General features: G+C 49.3%; 1 protein-coding gene across 8 annotated transcripts in view; it reads left to right on the top strand.

Annotated features, from left to right (window-relative positions):
• The window catches only part of XPO4 (exportin 4), a 105,008-nt gene that overhangs the window by 39,644 nt on the left and 50,477 nt on the right, over positions 1-14,887 (top strand). For 4 of the 8 annotated variants that reach the window (XM_047756264.1, XM_047756261.1, XM_047756263.1 and 1 more), the window contains 2 exons: positions 6,422-6,538; positions 7,267-7,420. The exons of 1 other annotated variant lie outside the window; for it this stretch is intronic. In XM_047756264.1, the coding sequence (XP_047612220.1) occupies positions 6,422-6,538; positions 7,267-7,420 (271 nt within the window). Of the gene's footprint in view, positions 1-6,421; positions 6,539-7,266; positions 7,421-12,949; positions 13,165-14,887 lie in introns of those variants that run through there. 3 more of the 8 variants (XM_047756268.1, XM_047756267.1, XM_047756266.1) reach the window with 2 other exon arrangements.

The raw sequence follows: 14,887 nt of genomic DNA, 5'->3' as shown, positions 1-14,887 counted from the left end.
AGGCCCGGGATGGAACCCGTGTCCTCGTGGATACTAGTTGGGTTTGATACTGCCGAGCCCCAGTGGGAACGCCTGGCTTTCTTTTTTTAGTTGATAACTTATCTTGTCATTTCAGCTTGTTAGAATGTATATAATAATCACGAGGTGGGACTAAAGAAGCCAAAATAGGTTAATATTCATGGTAATGACGTGAATACCGTTCTCATCAGAACCCGTCACGTTCTCACAGTCCTTTCACTCGCATTCTCTTGGGGCCTCGGGACAGTCACACGAACTCTGCAGCGTGGAGGGTAACAGCCCTTCTCACAGGCGAGAAATCTGAGGCCAAGATAGACGGGCTGGTGCACCCTCAGTTACTTGAAGGGGCTCTCTGGGACTGCCAGAGCCCGGATTTTCTGACGTCTTTATCTGAACAGTTAGTTTTAGATTCTTGTATTGGAACCGAAAGGGTCCCACACAGAGTGTTTTTATTGAGAAGTTTGGGGGTATAGTTTGAATAAAGGTGATTTTTTGGTTTCTAACTCATTGAAAATGAAAGTTGTCAATGTCTGACCCCTCGTTAGTGCTGGTCCAGTTGCCAGCAGCAGCAGCAGCAGCAGCAGCAGCGGCGACAGAGCCTGACAGGATGCTGAGAAGGGCCCTGGAGCCCAGAGCCCTGGCTCCAGCTGTGGCAGGCAGTGAAAAAACCCTCTCTGTCTGAATAGATTCTCTTTATTATTATGTCATATAATAATTGCCTTAGAAATAATTCTTTCAGAAAATTTTACATGAGGTGAGTTTCATTCAGAGTCTTTGCTGCATTTAGAAAGTTAACAGATATTAACTTAATGCTTTATGATCTTGGATAAGTGAAGCGTTACTGTGTTAACCTCTTTTTTATTTTGGCCGTGCCCACAGCACATGGGAGTTCCTGGGCCAGGGACTGAATTTAAGCTGCAGCTTCAAACTGCTCCCCACGTGCAGCAACCCTGGATCCTTAACCCGCTGTGCCCAGCTGGGGATGGAACCCGAGCCGTTGCAGAGACAAAGCTAGATTCTTCACACGCTGCGCCGCAGCGGGAACTCCTGAGGAGCCTCTGAGACGCCTCGGATTCCTGCTGCGGATGCTTGTAGTGGTCCCATCCCTGTTAACTTCAGTGTTAGACCCTCGTAACGCTCTGCTCATCAGAGAGGCACTTTGATATTCACCACTCTGAAGGCTTGGAGTCAGTGTCTCCAGTACAGAGGTCAGAGGCGCCAGCAGCGTGGAAGGTGCTGGTCTGTAGAGGGGAGAGGTGTGGAGTTCCCTGGTGGCACAGCAGGTTAAGGATCTGGCTTTGCCACTGCAGCGGCTCAGGTCACTGCTGTGCAGCAGGTTTGATCCTCGGCCCAGGAACTTGCACCTGCCATGGGTGTAGCCAAAATAAAAAGTCACGTATTGAGCTGAGCACTGAAGCCTGTCTGAAGCAGCCAGACAGGAACCTTCTGTGAGGGTAAGAGCAGCAGACACCTGGGCACCACCCCTTCCTCCCTCTGTCTGTCTCGAGAAGGAGCCTTCCCTTCCGTCCCTTGGGACTTGCTTTGGCTGCTTCCCTAGGTGTCTTCATGACCGTGCACTGCACCTGCTCTGAAAGCCACTGTATTCTAAGGAGATTTGATGGATCATTGGTACTGGAGATGAAGGACCGTATTGGGTAATTAAAGCATCTTAGACACACTGTGGTATGTTTGACTTCTCTGTGGGAGGGAAGTGCTTTGTTGATCTGTGTAGTGTGCTTTGCTCTTTTCATGTATTATCAGTGCTTAATAGTCATCATTCTCCAGGTATTTCTAATTTGGTACCTCTGAGCAAAGTAGTATAGAATAATTAATGTTTATGAAGCGAATCTCAAATTCTTACAGGGCTTCCAAATTAAAGAGTGGTTAAGCTGTTACCTTTTAATGATAAAGATATCTTACTAAATTTTAGTTCTTTAAAAGCTGGTTGAGACTTCTCAGCAGGTTACAAACCCGACTAGTATCCGTGAGGCTGTGGGTTTGATCCTGACCTCGCTCAGTGGGTTAAGGATCGGGTCTTGCGATAGGCTGCAGCACGGGTCACAGATGCAGCTCGGATCTGGCGTTGCTCTGGCTGTGGTGAAGCCCTCTGCTGCAACTCTGATTTGACCCCTAGCCTGGGATATTTGATTTCTGGGGAAATGCTGCATAATTTATTTTATGTATTTCTTAAGCCTTTGCGTGGTAAATTTGTTAAGAACAAACTTGTTCTTGAAAATTTTGTCTTTTTATCTCATAAATATAAGGTCGAAAAAGTAGAATACAAAACAATTTATTGGTTGAAATTATAAATAATGTATAGCTTCATTTAGAAGTTGGAAAGCTGTAAACAAATGTTCCAGGAGTAACCTCTCGATGTTTTTTTTTTCTTTTTTTTGTCTTTTTGCCATTTCTTGGGCCGCTCAGGTGGCACATGGAGGTTCCCAGGCTAGGGGTCCAATCGGAGCTGTAGCCCCCGGCCTACGCCACAGCCACAGCAACGCGGGATCCGAGCCGCGTCTGCAACCTACACCACAGCTCACGGCAACGCTAGATCGTTAACCCACTGAGCAAGGGCAGGGACCGAACCCGCAACCTCATGGTTCCTAGTCGGATTTGTTAACCACTGCGCCACGACAGGAACTCCCCATTTTGTTTTTTTTAGGGCTGCACCCGCGGCACATGGAAGTTCCCAGGCTAGGGGCTGAGTTGGAGCTGTCGCTGCCAGCCTGTGCCACAGCAGTGCAGGATCTGAGGCATGTCGGCAGCCTATGCCGCAGCTCACGGCGATGCCGGCTCAGGGATTGAACCTGCGTCGTTAAGGATCCTCGTCGGGCTTGTTACCACTGGGCCATGATGGGAACTCGTGGATGGTTATTTTTGTAGGAAGAAAAGGCTATTTAAAAATGAGATATTCTTATGTCCAGCAAGCTAAGTCTACAACAAGAATGCGTTTCGTTCTTCTCATGTAATAAGAATGCGCATACCTGCTTTTAGGTGTCCGGGGGTGGATTTGCGCTTCATTCCTGGAGAAGTTAGCCTTATTGCTACATTTCCTGCTTGGTCTGAGGAAATTTGTAGTTAAAGAGACTAAGAAGCTCTTCCTTTTTCTTTTCTTTCTATTTTTTGGCCACATGCATGTCATGTGGGGGTTTCCGGGCCAGAAATTGAATCTGAGCCGCAGCTGTGACCTGTGCCACAGCTGCAGCAATGCTGGATCCTTAACCTGCTGTGCCACAGCGGGAACTCCTTTTTTTAAGCTGTAGGAACCTTGGGAGGGTCCTCCCCTTTTATGGTTCCTGCCCTGCTCCTTTGCTCACTGACCACAGACACATGCACATGCCCTCTAAGTGTTTATTTTGCATAAGAATAAAGCTTTATTATGGGTGCATTTTATTTCATTCATTAGAGGTGTGGTACTGAAATTTTAAATGTATCATAGTTTAAAAATATGCTGTTTTGTGGTGACTACAGCTCGGCACTAAACAGTTTGTGGCAAGTTCTAAGTTACTTGTGTAAAGCTATTATAGATAATTTGTTTGTAGAATGATAAGTTTGTGTTTATGTTTTCTTGTTTGTTTTTAGGGCTGGACCTGCAGTATATGGAGGCTCCTGGGCTAGGGGTTGAATCGAAGCGGCAGTTGCCAGTCTACACCACAGCCACAGCAGTGCGGGATCCGAGCCGAGTTTGTGTTTAATGAGTAATTCTGGGTTCTTTTTAGCTTGCACATTTCCCTGTAAGTTGTGCATGAATCCTGTTTCCAATAGATTATTTCATCTGAGCTCCTAGAATTAATTTCCTTTATAATCAGACATATTTTCTTAAACACTTAGGTATCTGTTCATAATGTTCTATTCCCTGGAGTCTTATTTATTTTTTTTATTTATTTATTTTTTTTGTCTTTTTGTTGTTGTTGTTGTTGTTGCTATTTCTTGGGCCGCTCCCGCGGCATATGGAAGTTCCCAGGCTAGGGGTCTAATCGGAGCTGCAGCCACCGGCCTACGCCAGAGCCACAGCAACGCGGGATCCGAGCCGCGTCTGCAACCTACACCCCAGCTCACGGCAACGCCAGATCGTTAACCCACTGAGCAAGGGCAGGGACCGAACCCGCAACCTCATGGTTCCTAGTCGGGTTCGTTAACCACTGCACCACGACGGGAATTCCTATTCCCTGTAGTCTTATTTAGAAAGGGGAGGAGAAAAGCAAAAAAGGGAAAAAGTTGTTTTCAGAGTCCTTACATCTTGTAATCCATTGTGTTAGATCTTTGGAAGTTACCTTTTCTTACTGAATTTCATTAATTAGAAATCAGTATTACCCACTTTCCCCACTACAGCCTCAGTATATTTAAAAAGTGTGTTCATGGTTGACCCCAGTGTTATTTAAATATATCTGTGAACTTCTGATTGCTGGCACTGCAGTCATTAATCACCATCTTCAAAGAAAGCCAATTTTTATTTATTTTCTTAGGTTTTTAGTTTTTCTGTTGTAGTTGATTTATAGTGTTCTGTCAATTTCTACTGTACAGCAAAGTGACCTAGTCATACATATATACATATGCACACACACACATTCTTTTTCTCACATTATCCTCCATCATACTCCGTCACAAGTAACTAGATATAGTTCCCTGTGCTATACAGCAGGGTAAAGAAAGCCTTTTTGGGGGGGGGGGGGTCTTTTTAGGGCTGCACCGGCAGCATATGTAGTTTCCTGGGCTCAGGGTCGAATCAGAACTGTAACCGCTGGCCATAGCAACACCAGATCCAAGCCCCCTCTGTGACCTACACCACAGCTCATGGCTACGCCAGATCCTTAACCCGCTGAGCAAGACCAGGGATCGAACCTGCATCCTCATGGATGCCAGTCAGGTTCGTTTCCGCTGAGCCACAGTGGGAACTCCAGAAAACCATGTTGTTTTAAACTACAGTTTCAACTGAAAAATGAAGGGGATTGTACTTGATGAGTTTCTGATGTCTCTTTCCACATGAGAGGAAGCGTGTGAGCAGTAAACGCTTTCTCTGTAAGCGGCCCTTTAGTGCTTGGTTTCTTTCTCCTATGCCTGGGTCCACGCAGAGGCAGGTAAACTTAGAGTTTTTTTGAAGAGTGAGTGGAAGGGGACATTTATGTTAAAACAGAAGTAGACTTGGAAGTGCAAGCATAAAATGCGTGTGTGTGTGTGTGTGTGTGTGTGTGTGTGTTTAAGCTACTCTCGCTGCAGTCAGGACTTCTGTCGTGGCTGAAGGCAGCCAGGTCCCTCTACTCCCAGGTTCCCCAGGCACATGCATGTCTTCTCTATATTTCGGGCTTCTTGGTGGAGAAAATCTGAGAAGCTGCTTCCATCTGTGGGCTAGAGTGCCATCCTAAAAGTTAATTATACATCATACGGAGCTTAGTTACGAGTAAGAGGCAAATAGCAATTGAATTCTTTTTCAAGTTTTTTTTGGAGGGACAGTTTAGATATATGTAGAAATAGACAAACAGTGTATGAGTCGCCTGAGTAACCATCGTTCATCTTCACCTATCAATTCATGCTAATCTTGAGGAATTTAATTTTATGTGTATTTGCTAAGATTTGCCGAGATAAGCCTCTGTAAGGTCAAGGTACTGGCATCAGAAGCATTTCTGAGCCAAGATGTTGCAGTTGGCGGGCGGGTCGGACTGCGTTCAGCTGTCGGATAGGCTTGCAGACACAGTCCCGTCCTGACTTTAATCTTTCGGTTGTTCAGAGGTAGGGTGCATGTTTCTGTCCAGCGCCTGGAAACGGGCCAGGGAGATCGGTGTCCGCTCTGTCGTGGCACCTTGACTCCGGAGTCCGGGAACGAAGGCTGTGAGCTGATGGCAGGAGCCTGCTGGATAGAGCCCTTGGCAAGGAAAAGCATCCTTTTCACTTTTAAAAACTTCCGAGACCTGCCTGGTTGATAGGTTGGAGACTGTACAGTCTGATTCACTTTTCCTGTGTTTGGAGGTGCGTCTTCCAGCCTCCAGAGAGAGCATGGAGTCCGAGGCCTGGGCGTGGTCCCAGCTGGCCTTGGCTCTCACTTCTTTCAAGTGCAAAACGGGGTATGGGGCTGTTGTGTGAATTAAATGCAACAGTCCATTAAATATTGATCATCCTCAAATATCACCTGTACTCGGTGATTGAGTGTGGGCGTGTCCTGAGGTCCCGTCTCACAAAGGCTTGTGTGACTGGAGCTGAGGCACTGTGACCGATTTTGAGGCCACTTGGAGAGGAGAGCCCATCTTTATTTGTCACATCTGGTTTTCTGACTGTTAGGTGTAAGATCTGAAGCTGTGATAGAAGATGTAAAAATAGAAATGTTTCATTATGTTTGAATAAATATTGTATTGAAACAAAGCATTGGAGAAATAATGCCTCACAGTTATTTGTTATCAAATAATTACAGCAAACTTTGGCCTGTTCTATTCTAACTGCACTCTTGAGTGAATTCTCAAGTTCAAGCAAAACTAGCAACATTGGACTGAGTATGGAATTCCATGGCAACTGCAAAAGAGTTTTTCAGGTATTGGTACTTTTGTTCTTACATTTCAATCATTAGCTCGTTCCCTTTTTCCTCGGTTTGTTCCTAATGCACTGAGAACGTTTATTTTATCGGGTTGAATGGTAGCCTGTCCTTGAAGCTTTCTTTGTGTTGCGGTTTCATGGGGTGAAGGAAAGAAAGCTGTAGATTTGGTGAACATAGCTGATGATGTACGATTGTTTAATTCGAGTCTTTAAACAAAACCAAAAGGAAGTGCTCCTATTATTAAGGTTCTTAGCTTCTGTTCTTCTTGTGTTTAGATAGACTAATTCAATTGGTGGGACTTTGCTGGCCTTAAAAATAGGCCTGGCAAGGTGCCCGAGAAGGCTGTGTATTTAACTGTTACTGCAGATGGTGTGGGCTCTTTGTTTCGTGTGTATTGTCTGGCTCTGAAGTCAAGTTATGTGAAGGCACTGGCTTGAATCCGAGGGCTGCCCACTGAAGCCACTGACCCCTTGGGCTCTGTGGTTCTTGCCGAGCCTGGCTTCTCTGCGAGTCGCATCCGTGCTGGATCAATGTGTCCCCGCCGGCCTCGCTTGAGAGCATCCTGCGCGAGAAGCCATGCGCAGGCCTGAACAAGGACGACGGCCCTAATGAAATGATGTTTTCCCCCGGAGAGGTTCAGGTCATTTGTGTTGTGTCCCGGTTCTGCGAGGGAACGCGCTGGCGTGAGCTTTCGACCCAGACATGTCTGTGGTTTGTTGCTGTAGGAAGAAGACCTGCGCCAGATTTTCCTGTTGACCGTGGGAGTCCTTCAGGAGTTCAGCAGGCGCGACAGCCTCAGCGCCCAGATGTCGTCCGTGTTCCAGCGCTACCTTGCCCTCGCCAACCACGTCCTGAGCTGGAACTTTCTTCCTCCAAACCATATCCTTTTGGCAACTGAGCACTTGACGTGTGGCGCTGTTCGCAGAGGGCCTAACCACGCCTGGGAGTCCTTGACCTCCGCAGGTTTAGGAAGCACTTTGGAGAGAAGAGTCTTTTTAGAAAGAGAGTTTTAATTCTTCGGGTGTAGAAGTCCACAGTGCAGTGGACCCCTTAGAAAACTGAAAATTGTACCTGCAACTTCGTAGAGGGGGGTCGAGTGGGTGCAGACGTTGGTGGGTGAGGGCTGCTGCTGACTGAGGGGTGGCAGGTCTCGGGGTGGGGGGGGGCGCAGGTTTATCAAGAAGCGGAATCCTTTTCTCCTTGTAACCTGTCGCTGCGTTCAGATTCTGACCGCCTTTCCTTAAGGCTGTTCTGGAGTGCTCCGCTTCGATCTTGTGGATCACATATTTAAATGCAGATGATAAGGTAGTAATAACTTTTTCATTAGGGAGGACTTTCCCAACATAAAAGTATGGAAATTATATTTCTAGCAGATTATTAATAATATAAATTAAGTTCAAGGGGGTTATATTATAGATACAAAGTATTTGTTTGTTTCTTTTCCCTCATTTTTTAAAGTGGCAAAATTTGTTAGAAAGCAGTTTAAAGTTTAGGATTTGTCAGGGCAGAAGCTTCACTCCCTTGGTGGATTGAAAGCAGTCGTGTGTGCTGGGCCACGCAGATATGTCACAGTGGAGTCAGACGGCGCGGGTTCCAGCTTCAGCTGCCTGTGGGCGGTTTCTCGCGTGCGGAGGCGGGTAGGGACGGCTGAGCGCGTCGAGTGAAGCAGCGCCTTTAAAATACACCCCAGGGACGTCCCCGCTGCTGCAGTGCGTTGAGAGTCCGGCGTGACGCAGCGGGGGCTCAGGTCAGAACTGCGGCGTGGGTTTGATCTTGGCCCCGGGTACTTGCCAGTGCTGCAGATGTGCCCCCCCCCAAAAAAAAACCCACCCCAAGCAGACAAAGACCACGCTCAGAGCTGGTGAGCCCCTATGTCGCCATCTGCTTGACTGAAGCTGCCCGTCGGCTGTGCGCCGGTCTCTGCCCCGGCTGGTACGGAGGCAGGGACTGCCATTTAGCCCGTTCTAGGTGTCTTGAGTCTGTCCTTTCTTGGGAGGCTGGGGTAGCTATTTAGGGGAAAAGGCAGAGGAGAAGCAAATAGGAAAGAGACAGCCAGCCATTTCAGTGATTTCGGATGAGGCTTCTCCAGATCCCAGCAGAGCCAAGAGCTGCTGTGTCCGCACACAGTGGTGGCTGGTAAAGTTGTGGGACTTGGAGGGGTGGGATGCTTTTAAGTGGATTCATTCCCCTAGTAGGAACTGGGCCTGAAGTGGGGTGCTGTGGGGGCCGCCAGGGCTTGGACGGGCCCCAGGGGCTCTCGGGTGGTCAGAGGAGGCTGCTGCCTCCTGGCCGAGCCCCAGGGAGGCCAGGCACGTCCTCCTGGCCCAGGCTCCGGTCACCTTTCTCTAATTGCCAGCTGTATGGCTCCAGTCTATTTGCCTTGGTTGTTAAGAGACATGTATTTTCTTAAGTTTGCTTTTGAAAACAATTTCCCTTTGTGCTTTGTGGTCTAATTTTTGCTCCAGTTTTTGTTAGAAAAAAATGTTGAAAAACTTTGTGACAGATTTAAAAAGTAACAGACCATATGGAGCTATCACAACACTAATTACATATGTAGGGAAAAATCAATGAAGGTTACACTGCATGTATTGTAGCCAGTTTTAACGTCTCTGTTTTAGGGGAAAATTCAGTTGGCTGAAGAGTGACTATTTTGTAAAGGGAAACAGTGCTGGGAGTTTGGAAACACAGTGTGTGTAAAGATACACACAGACAGTATTTCTATAAAGTAGTGGAGATAAAGCGTTGGAGAACCTGCCACCTAAAAATGATAAGCGCGGCTCCAGTGCTGCTGAGGGAGAGAATTCCTTTGGCAAAGGACAGTAGGTCCTGACTTGACTTGGCAGCATTCAGCGTCCTGGTTGTGCCATGGCCCACGAGCGAGTCTTGTGGGGACTGCCGGCGCTCCTATAGTAGCTGAGGTTGGCCCGTGGAACTGCCGTGAAGGGCTCCGCCAAGTGGACCGGCTTCACTTGTCGGAGGAAGAACAAGGCAGTGGGATGAAAGCGGGTGCCGCTGCCAGTGCTGAGGAAGGTCGTCAGTTGCAAGGAGCCCAGGCCTGGCATGGCTTCTCATTTTGGCCGTTACTTGGAGATCTGCTCGCTTGTCTTTAAAAAGGTCTAGCGATCCCGTTTAACTTCGTTAATATATTGAGTTGAGGGCCTTTTAAACGACGACTTGTGCTGTAGGATTGACAGAATAGCAGCCATCGCTTGTGAAAGAAGGCTGTGTATTTCTGTCACACAGACGAGCATTCGGGGTGGTACCATGTTAAATGAGTCTGTGAAATGATCGGTGTCAATTCCGAGTCATGATTTTTGTGATTTGCTTTCGCCTTTGTATCTTTTCATTTTGATCTAATGTTAAATCTACAGAAATACAAGGGTAGTTGAAGGAATGGCGGTAGCCTCATTGTGCCTTTTATCAGGATTCACCAGTCGTTCACCTTTCATCCCATTTACCGTTCTGTCTCTCTCTCTCTGTCCCCCTCCGCGCCACACGCAGGTCGTGTACGCATACGCACGCCACAGACACTGCACACGTGTGTGTGTGTGTTGGGGGGGGGGGGGTCGGCACACATCGCCCCTGCCCTTGGAGAGCACCTGCAGACGTGACGCCCGTGTACCTCTGAGCCCCTCGCTCTGCGTTTTCTTGTGACCGAAAATGTCGCCATCGCACTGCGGCTCTTACAGGCGAGGGTCTTACAAAACTCTAGTGTACCTTTCAAAAGCAAGACCGTTAACCTGATCCACTGTTGCCACCGGTCAGCAGCCCGCATTCCATCCTGTCCGCGGTCTCAGGAACACGCCTTGTAGCTGTTGGCAGGACAGGGCACGTAGGTGTCCTGCGTCCTCTGATCTGGGACGGCCCCTTCCACTTTCTTTGTCTTCCCTGAGTGCGACGTCCTGGAAGTGAGTCCGTCTGTCACTTTGGCCGCAGCCCTGAGTGTGGTCTGTGGGGCTCTGTCCTGATCCCCCGAGGCGCCCTCACTGTGCCGAGAACACCGGCCCTGCGGCTCCGCTTTGCCAGGAGGCGCGGGACACCGGTGTGTCCCCTCTGGGAGGGTTCAGTGCTGTCCGCCCAGCTTTTCCGGGGTAGAGTAACGGATCGTGATTCGTGGTGCTGTATTGAAGACGCTCCGTGTCCTGCTCCTGCTGAGAGTTTCAGGCCTGGGCGTCAGCAGCTCTGGGTGCTCCTTGCCTGGACCAGCTACTTCTGTCCTTGCCGCTTGGTGATTTTTCTGATACCAGCTTCTCCTTTTGTGTTTATTTGCCCTCTTTCTGCCATAAAGAGGTTTCCCTTCTCACTTATTCTTTAGAAGGCATCGTAATCTGCTGCTGTCAGTATTTATTTTGCCACCCGAATTGCTCCAGCTTTTGCCCCTCCAGCTGACTTTTGTGTCCTTTTGGTTTGTCCCGCTATTGTAAGTTTTTTTGTTTTTTTTGTTTTTTCCTTTTTATACCTGCACCCACAGCCTATGGAAGTTTCCAGGCTAGGGGTTGAATTGGAGCTACAGCTGCCGACCTACACCATGGCCAGAGCCACAGCAACCCGGGATCTGAGCCACATCTGCAACCTACACTGCAGCTCACGGCAACACCGGATCCAAAGACCCACTGAGCGAGGCCAACGATCGAACCTGCATCCTCATGGATACTAGTCGGATTTGTTTCCACCACGCCACTACGGGAACCCCCCCACCCCCACCCCTTTTCTTTCCCGACTAGTCTAAGTTTTTTTTTTTTTTTTTGGTCTTTTTGCCTTTTCTAGGGCCACTCTAGCGGCATATGGAGGTTCCCAGGCTAGGGGCCTACTTGGAGCTGTAGCCGCCGGCCTACACCACAGCCACAGCAACTCAGGATCCGAGCTGCGTCTGCAACCTACACCACAGCTCATGGCAACACCAGATCCTAAACCCACTGAGCGAGGCCAGGGATCGAACCCGCCACCTCCTGGTTCCTAGTCGGATTCGTTAACCACTGAGCCACAATGGGAACTCCCACTAGTCTAAATTTTAACTGAAGCAACTTAGGGTTTAAATTTTTAGGAATGAATGACTTATTTTAGATGTTCTTTGAAGAGTTCACTCTAATTGTTTAAAAGTTTTCTTTTAAATGTTTAGGGATTTAAAAATTGAGCTCCCTTAAAGAAAATCTGTGCACAGACCTGCTGTACCGGTGCCAGTGCTCACCTGGTTTCCTCTGCACCGATAGTTGGCTGTTTCCATAGCAGCTTTATTGAGATGTGTTCCTCATGCTGAACTGTCCAGCCATTCGAAGGGTACAGTTTTGTGTGGCATCGCTGTCCTTAGTTTTAGAGCATTTTCATCACCCAAAAGAAGCTCTGGTCCTTCTCCGGTACCACACCCTCACCAGCCTCTGCCTCGCTGCTGGACAGGTCATGGAAATAGAGTCCTGGATCACGTGGTCTTTGGGTACCGAGGTTTTCAGGATTCATCCATGCTGCAGCGCCCGCCAGCACTTCGTCCCCTTTTATTGCCACCTGGTGTTGTGTTGTTAGGGGTACCGCGTTTTTAACTCATCGATCAGTTAATTGACATTTGGGTTGTTTCACCTTTCCGGCTCTTAGGAACAACCTGCCGTGGCCATTCATGGAGTCCAAGTTTTGGTGTGATCTCATATTGTCATTTCTCCTGAGGGTACCTAGGAGTGGAGCTGCTGGATCCTAAGGCAGCCCTTTGTTTCCCCTTTAGAAGAGCCGCCAAGCCGTTTCCAAGGTGGCTGCACCATTTCCCGTGCCCACCCGCATTCCCCTCCTGGCCCACTCTTACTCTCTGTCTTTGATTTATGACTGTCCTAGTTCGTATGGAGTGGTATCTCATTGTGACTTTGATTTGCATGGTTTATGTATCAAACATCTTTTTTTTTGTGGTTAGGATCATGGGCATGTGTGTATCTTCTTTGAAGAAATGCGTATTTATATCCTTCTGTCCATTTTTAAATTGGGTTGTCTATTTAAAATTGAGTTTTAGGAGTTCCCGTTGTGGCTCAGTGGTAACGAGCCTGACTAGTAACCATGAGGATGCGGGTTTGATCCCTGGCCTTGCTCAGTGGGTTAAGGATCTGGCGTTGCCATGAGCTGTGGTGTAGGTCACAGACGTGCCTCAGATCCTGTGTTGCTGTGGCTTGTGGTGTAGGCCTGCAGCTGGAGCTCCGATTTGATCCCTGGCCTGGGAACCTCCGTATGCCGCTGGTGTGACCGTAAAAAGAAAAAAAAATTGAGTTGTAAGAGTTCTTTATATCTTCGAATACAAGCCCCTTAGCAGGTTAAATGATTTTCAAATACTTCCTCCCTTTTGGTGAGTTGTATCTTCACCAAAAGGGAGGTGAACTTTGAAGCACATACAATTTTGATTTTTATGATATCCAGTTTATCTTTTTTCTTCTGTTGTCATATTAGAAACTGTTGGCTGATTCAAAGTCATGAAGATTCATGCTTGTGTCTCCTTCTAAGACTGACTTCCTACATCGAGGCTCTGTATCGAAGTCTCTGATCTCGTCTGAGTTGATTTCTGCATAGGATGCAACTTCATTCTTTTAAGCCTGTGGCTGTCTGGTTATCCCGGCGCATGACTGTTGACCGGAAGGATGGAGGAGGCTGCTGGGGTAGGAAGTTCTTGAGGTGGTGGCCTGGGGGGAGTGGTGGCTGTCTCTGCGCATTTGTGACCCTGGTTGCCTTGCTGGTAGTTTTCCTCCCTCGCGCCCTCTCTTCCTCCTCGCCGTGGCGCATGGAAGGTCCTGGGCCAGGGACCAGATCCTGCCGAAGTGTCTGGGCATTGCTTACAGAGAAGGATAACAGTTAGTACTCTAAACTGTCTTTGAAAAACCAACTGACCTGACTCGGCAGTGGAGCTTGATCTGCTCAGAGGGGTCTTGACCGGGGAATACAGGGGTCGGGTGTCTAGATACTTGTTGATACGCAAGAGCATTCCCCCCGCCTTTTAGAGACAGTGTCCGAGGTCAGGATTAGGTGGCTGACCTTGCAGCACTGGTTCTGTCACCAGTGACTGTGCGCACTGGGACGCTGGCCGTGCCTGGAGACGGTGTTGGTTGTCCTAACTGTGAGCAGCTCGCGGTGGAGGCCAAGGTGCTGCGGCGGATCCCCCCACAAGCCGTGCCTCATGCCTAAGGGCAGGGGTTTGCCACGCAAAGACCTGTGCATGAGTGCTCCTAGCGGTAGTATTCGTCTTAGGCACACAGTGGGACTAACTTGCGTCCATCGGCTGACGGGTGGATGCCGCTCACCCGTGTAACCGAGTCTTTTCCTCAGTAAAGGGCGGCTGGCGCTGCTGAAGCCGGAAGGTGGATAAACTGGGGGACGTCAGGTCCCAGGGAAAGAAGCCCGCCCCGAAAGACTGCGGTGCGTGGCACATCTCACGGCTTCCGTGTGCAGGGTCACGACGTGTTCTGAGGGTCTCTCAGTGCAGGTTCTGTAACCGCAGGTACTGAAGAGCCAGAGTTGCCCGCGCAGTGAGCGGACCGGGTCAAGGCGGCATCGCTCAGTGGAGCCTCTGAAGAACCGTCCTGCAGGGACGAGACCCTCTGGAGGCCAGCCGCCCGCCGTCAGAGGGGGGTGAGGTCAAGGCCGTGGGAGCGCACCCCGAGATGCAGAGGGCAGCGCCAGGATGGCGAGGCACTGCCGTCGGGCGGGCAGTCAGAGGGGGTGTGCAGGCCATTCGGGCAGGGCAGGGCGCCGGCCCCCAGACGGAGGGGGCCCTCAGCAGTGAGGACGATGGGCATGGGCCTGTGGGGACGCGGTTCCAGGCGTGCCGTGCAGTGGCTCGTGTGGTGGTGCTGGTTGATGCGGCGGGACGTGTGGTGTGGGTGGCTCTGGAGCACGAGCTGGGGCAGCCTGAGGGCTGGGAGTGTGGGCCAGGGGAGCGCTCCCTTGGGTTTTGTCCTTAGAGGAGAGATGAGCCTGTTGATTGCCCAAGGGCAGAAAATGTGATGCTGTAGTGTCCACGGGGCGGTGGTGTGGCTGTTGAGACACAGCTGCAGCTGGGTACTGAGGCGGGCAGGACGCTGCAGGCGGGTGGGGCGTCGCCTTCCTGACCCAGGATTCTCAGCTGTTAAGTGCAGCTTTGAGCAGCTTTGTCCAGGTTTGTCTGAAGTGTAGGAGCAAAGTGCTGGAAATCAGCATTCGATGGATTTTTTTTTTTTTTTTTGCTTTTTAGGGCTGCACCCATGGCACATGGAAGTTCCCAGGCCAGGGGTCAAGTCAGAGCTGCAGCTGCCAGCCTACATCACAGCCACAGCAACGCCAGCAGGTAACCGCTGAGCCAGGACGGGAACTCCTGGAAAATGATTTTAAATTATTAAACTACTTAGA

This window comes from Phacochoerus africanus, chromosome 13 (genome assembly GCF_016906955.1).
Source record: "Phacochoerus africanus isolate WHEZ1 chromosome 13, ROS_Pafr_v1, whole genome shotgun sequence".
Taxonomy (NCBI): domain Eukaryota; kingdom Metazoa; phylum Chordata; class Mammalia; order Artiodactyla; family Suidae; genus Phacochoerus; species Phacochoerus africanus.
The sequence above is the reverse complement of the archived record's forward strand: the minus strand, read 5'-3'. Positions and strand labels throughout refer to the sequence as shown.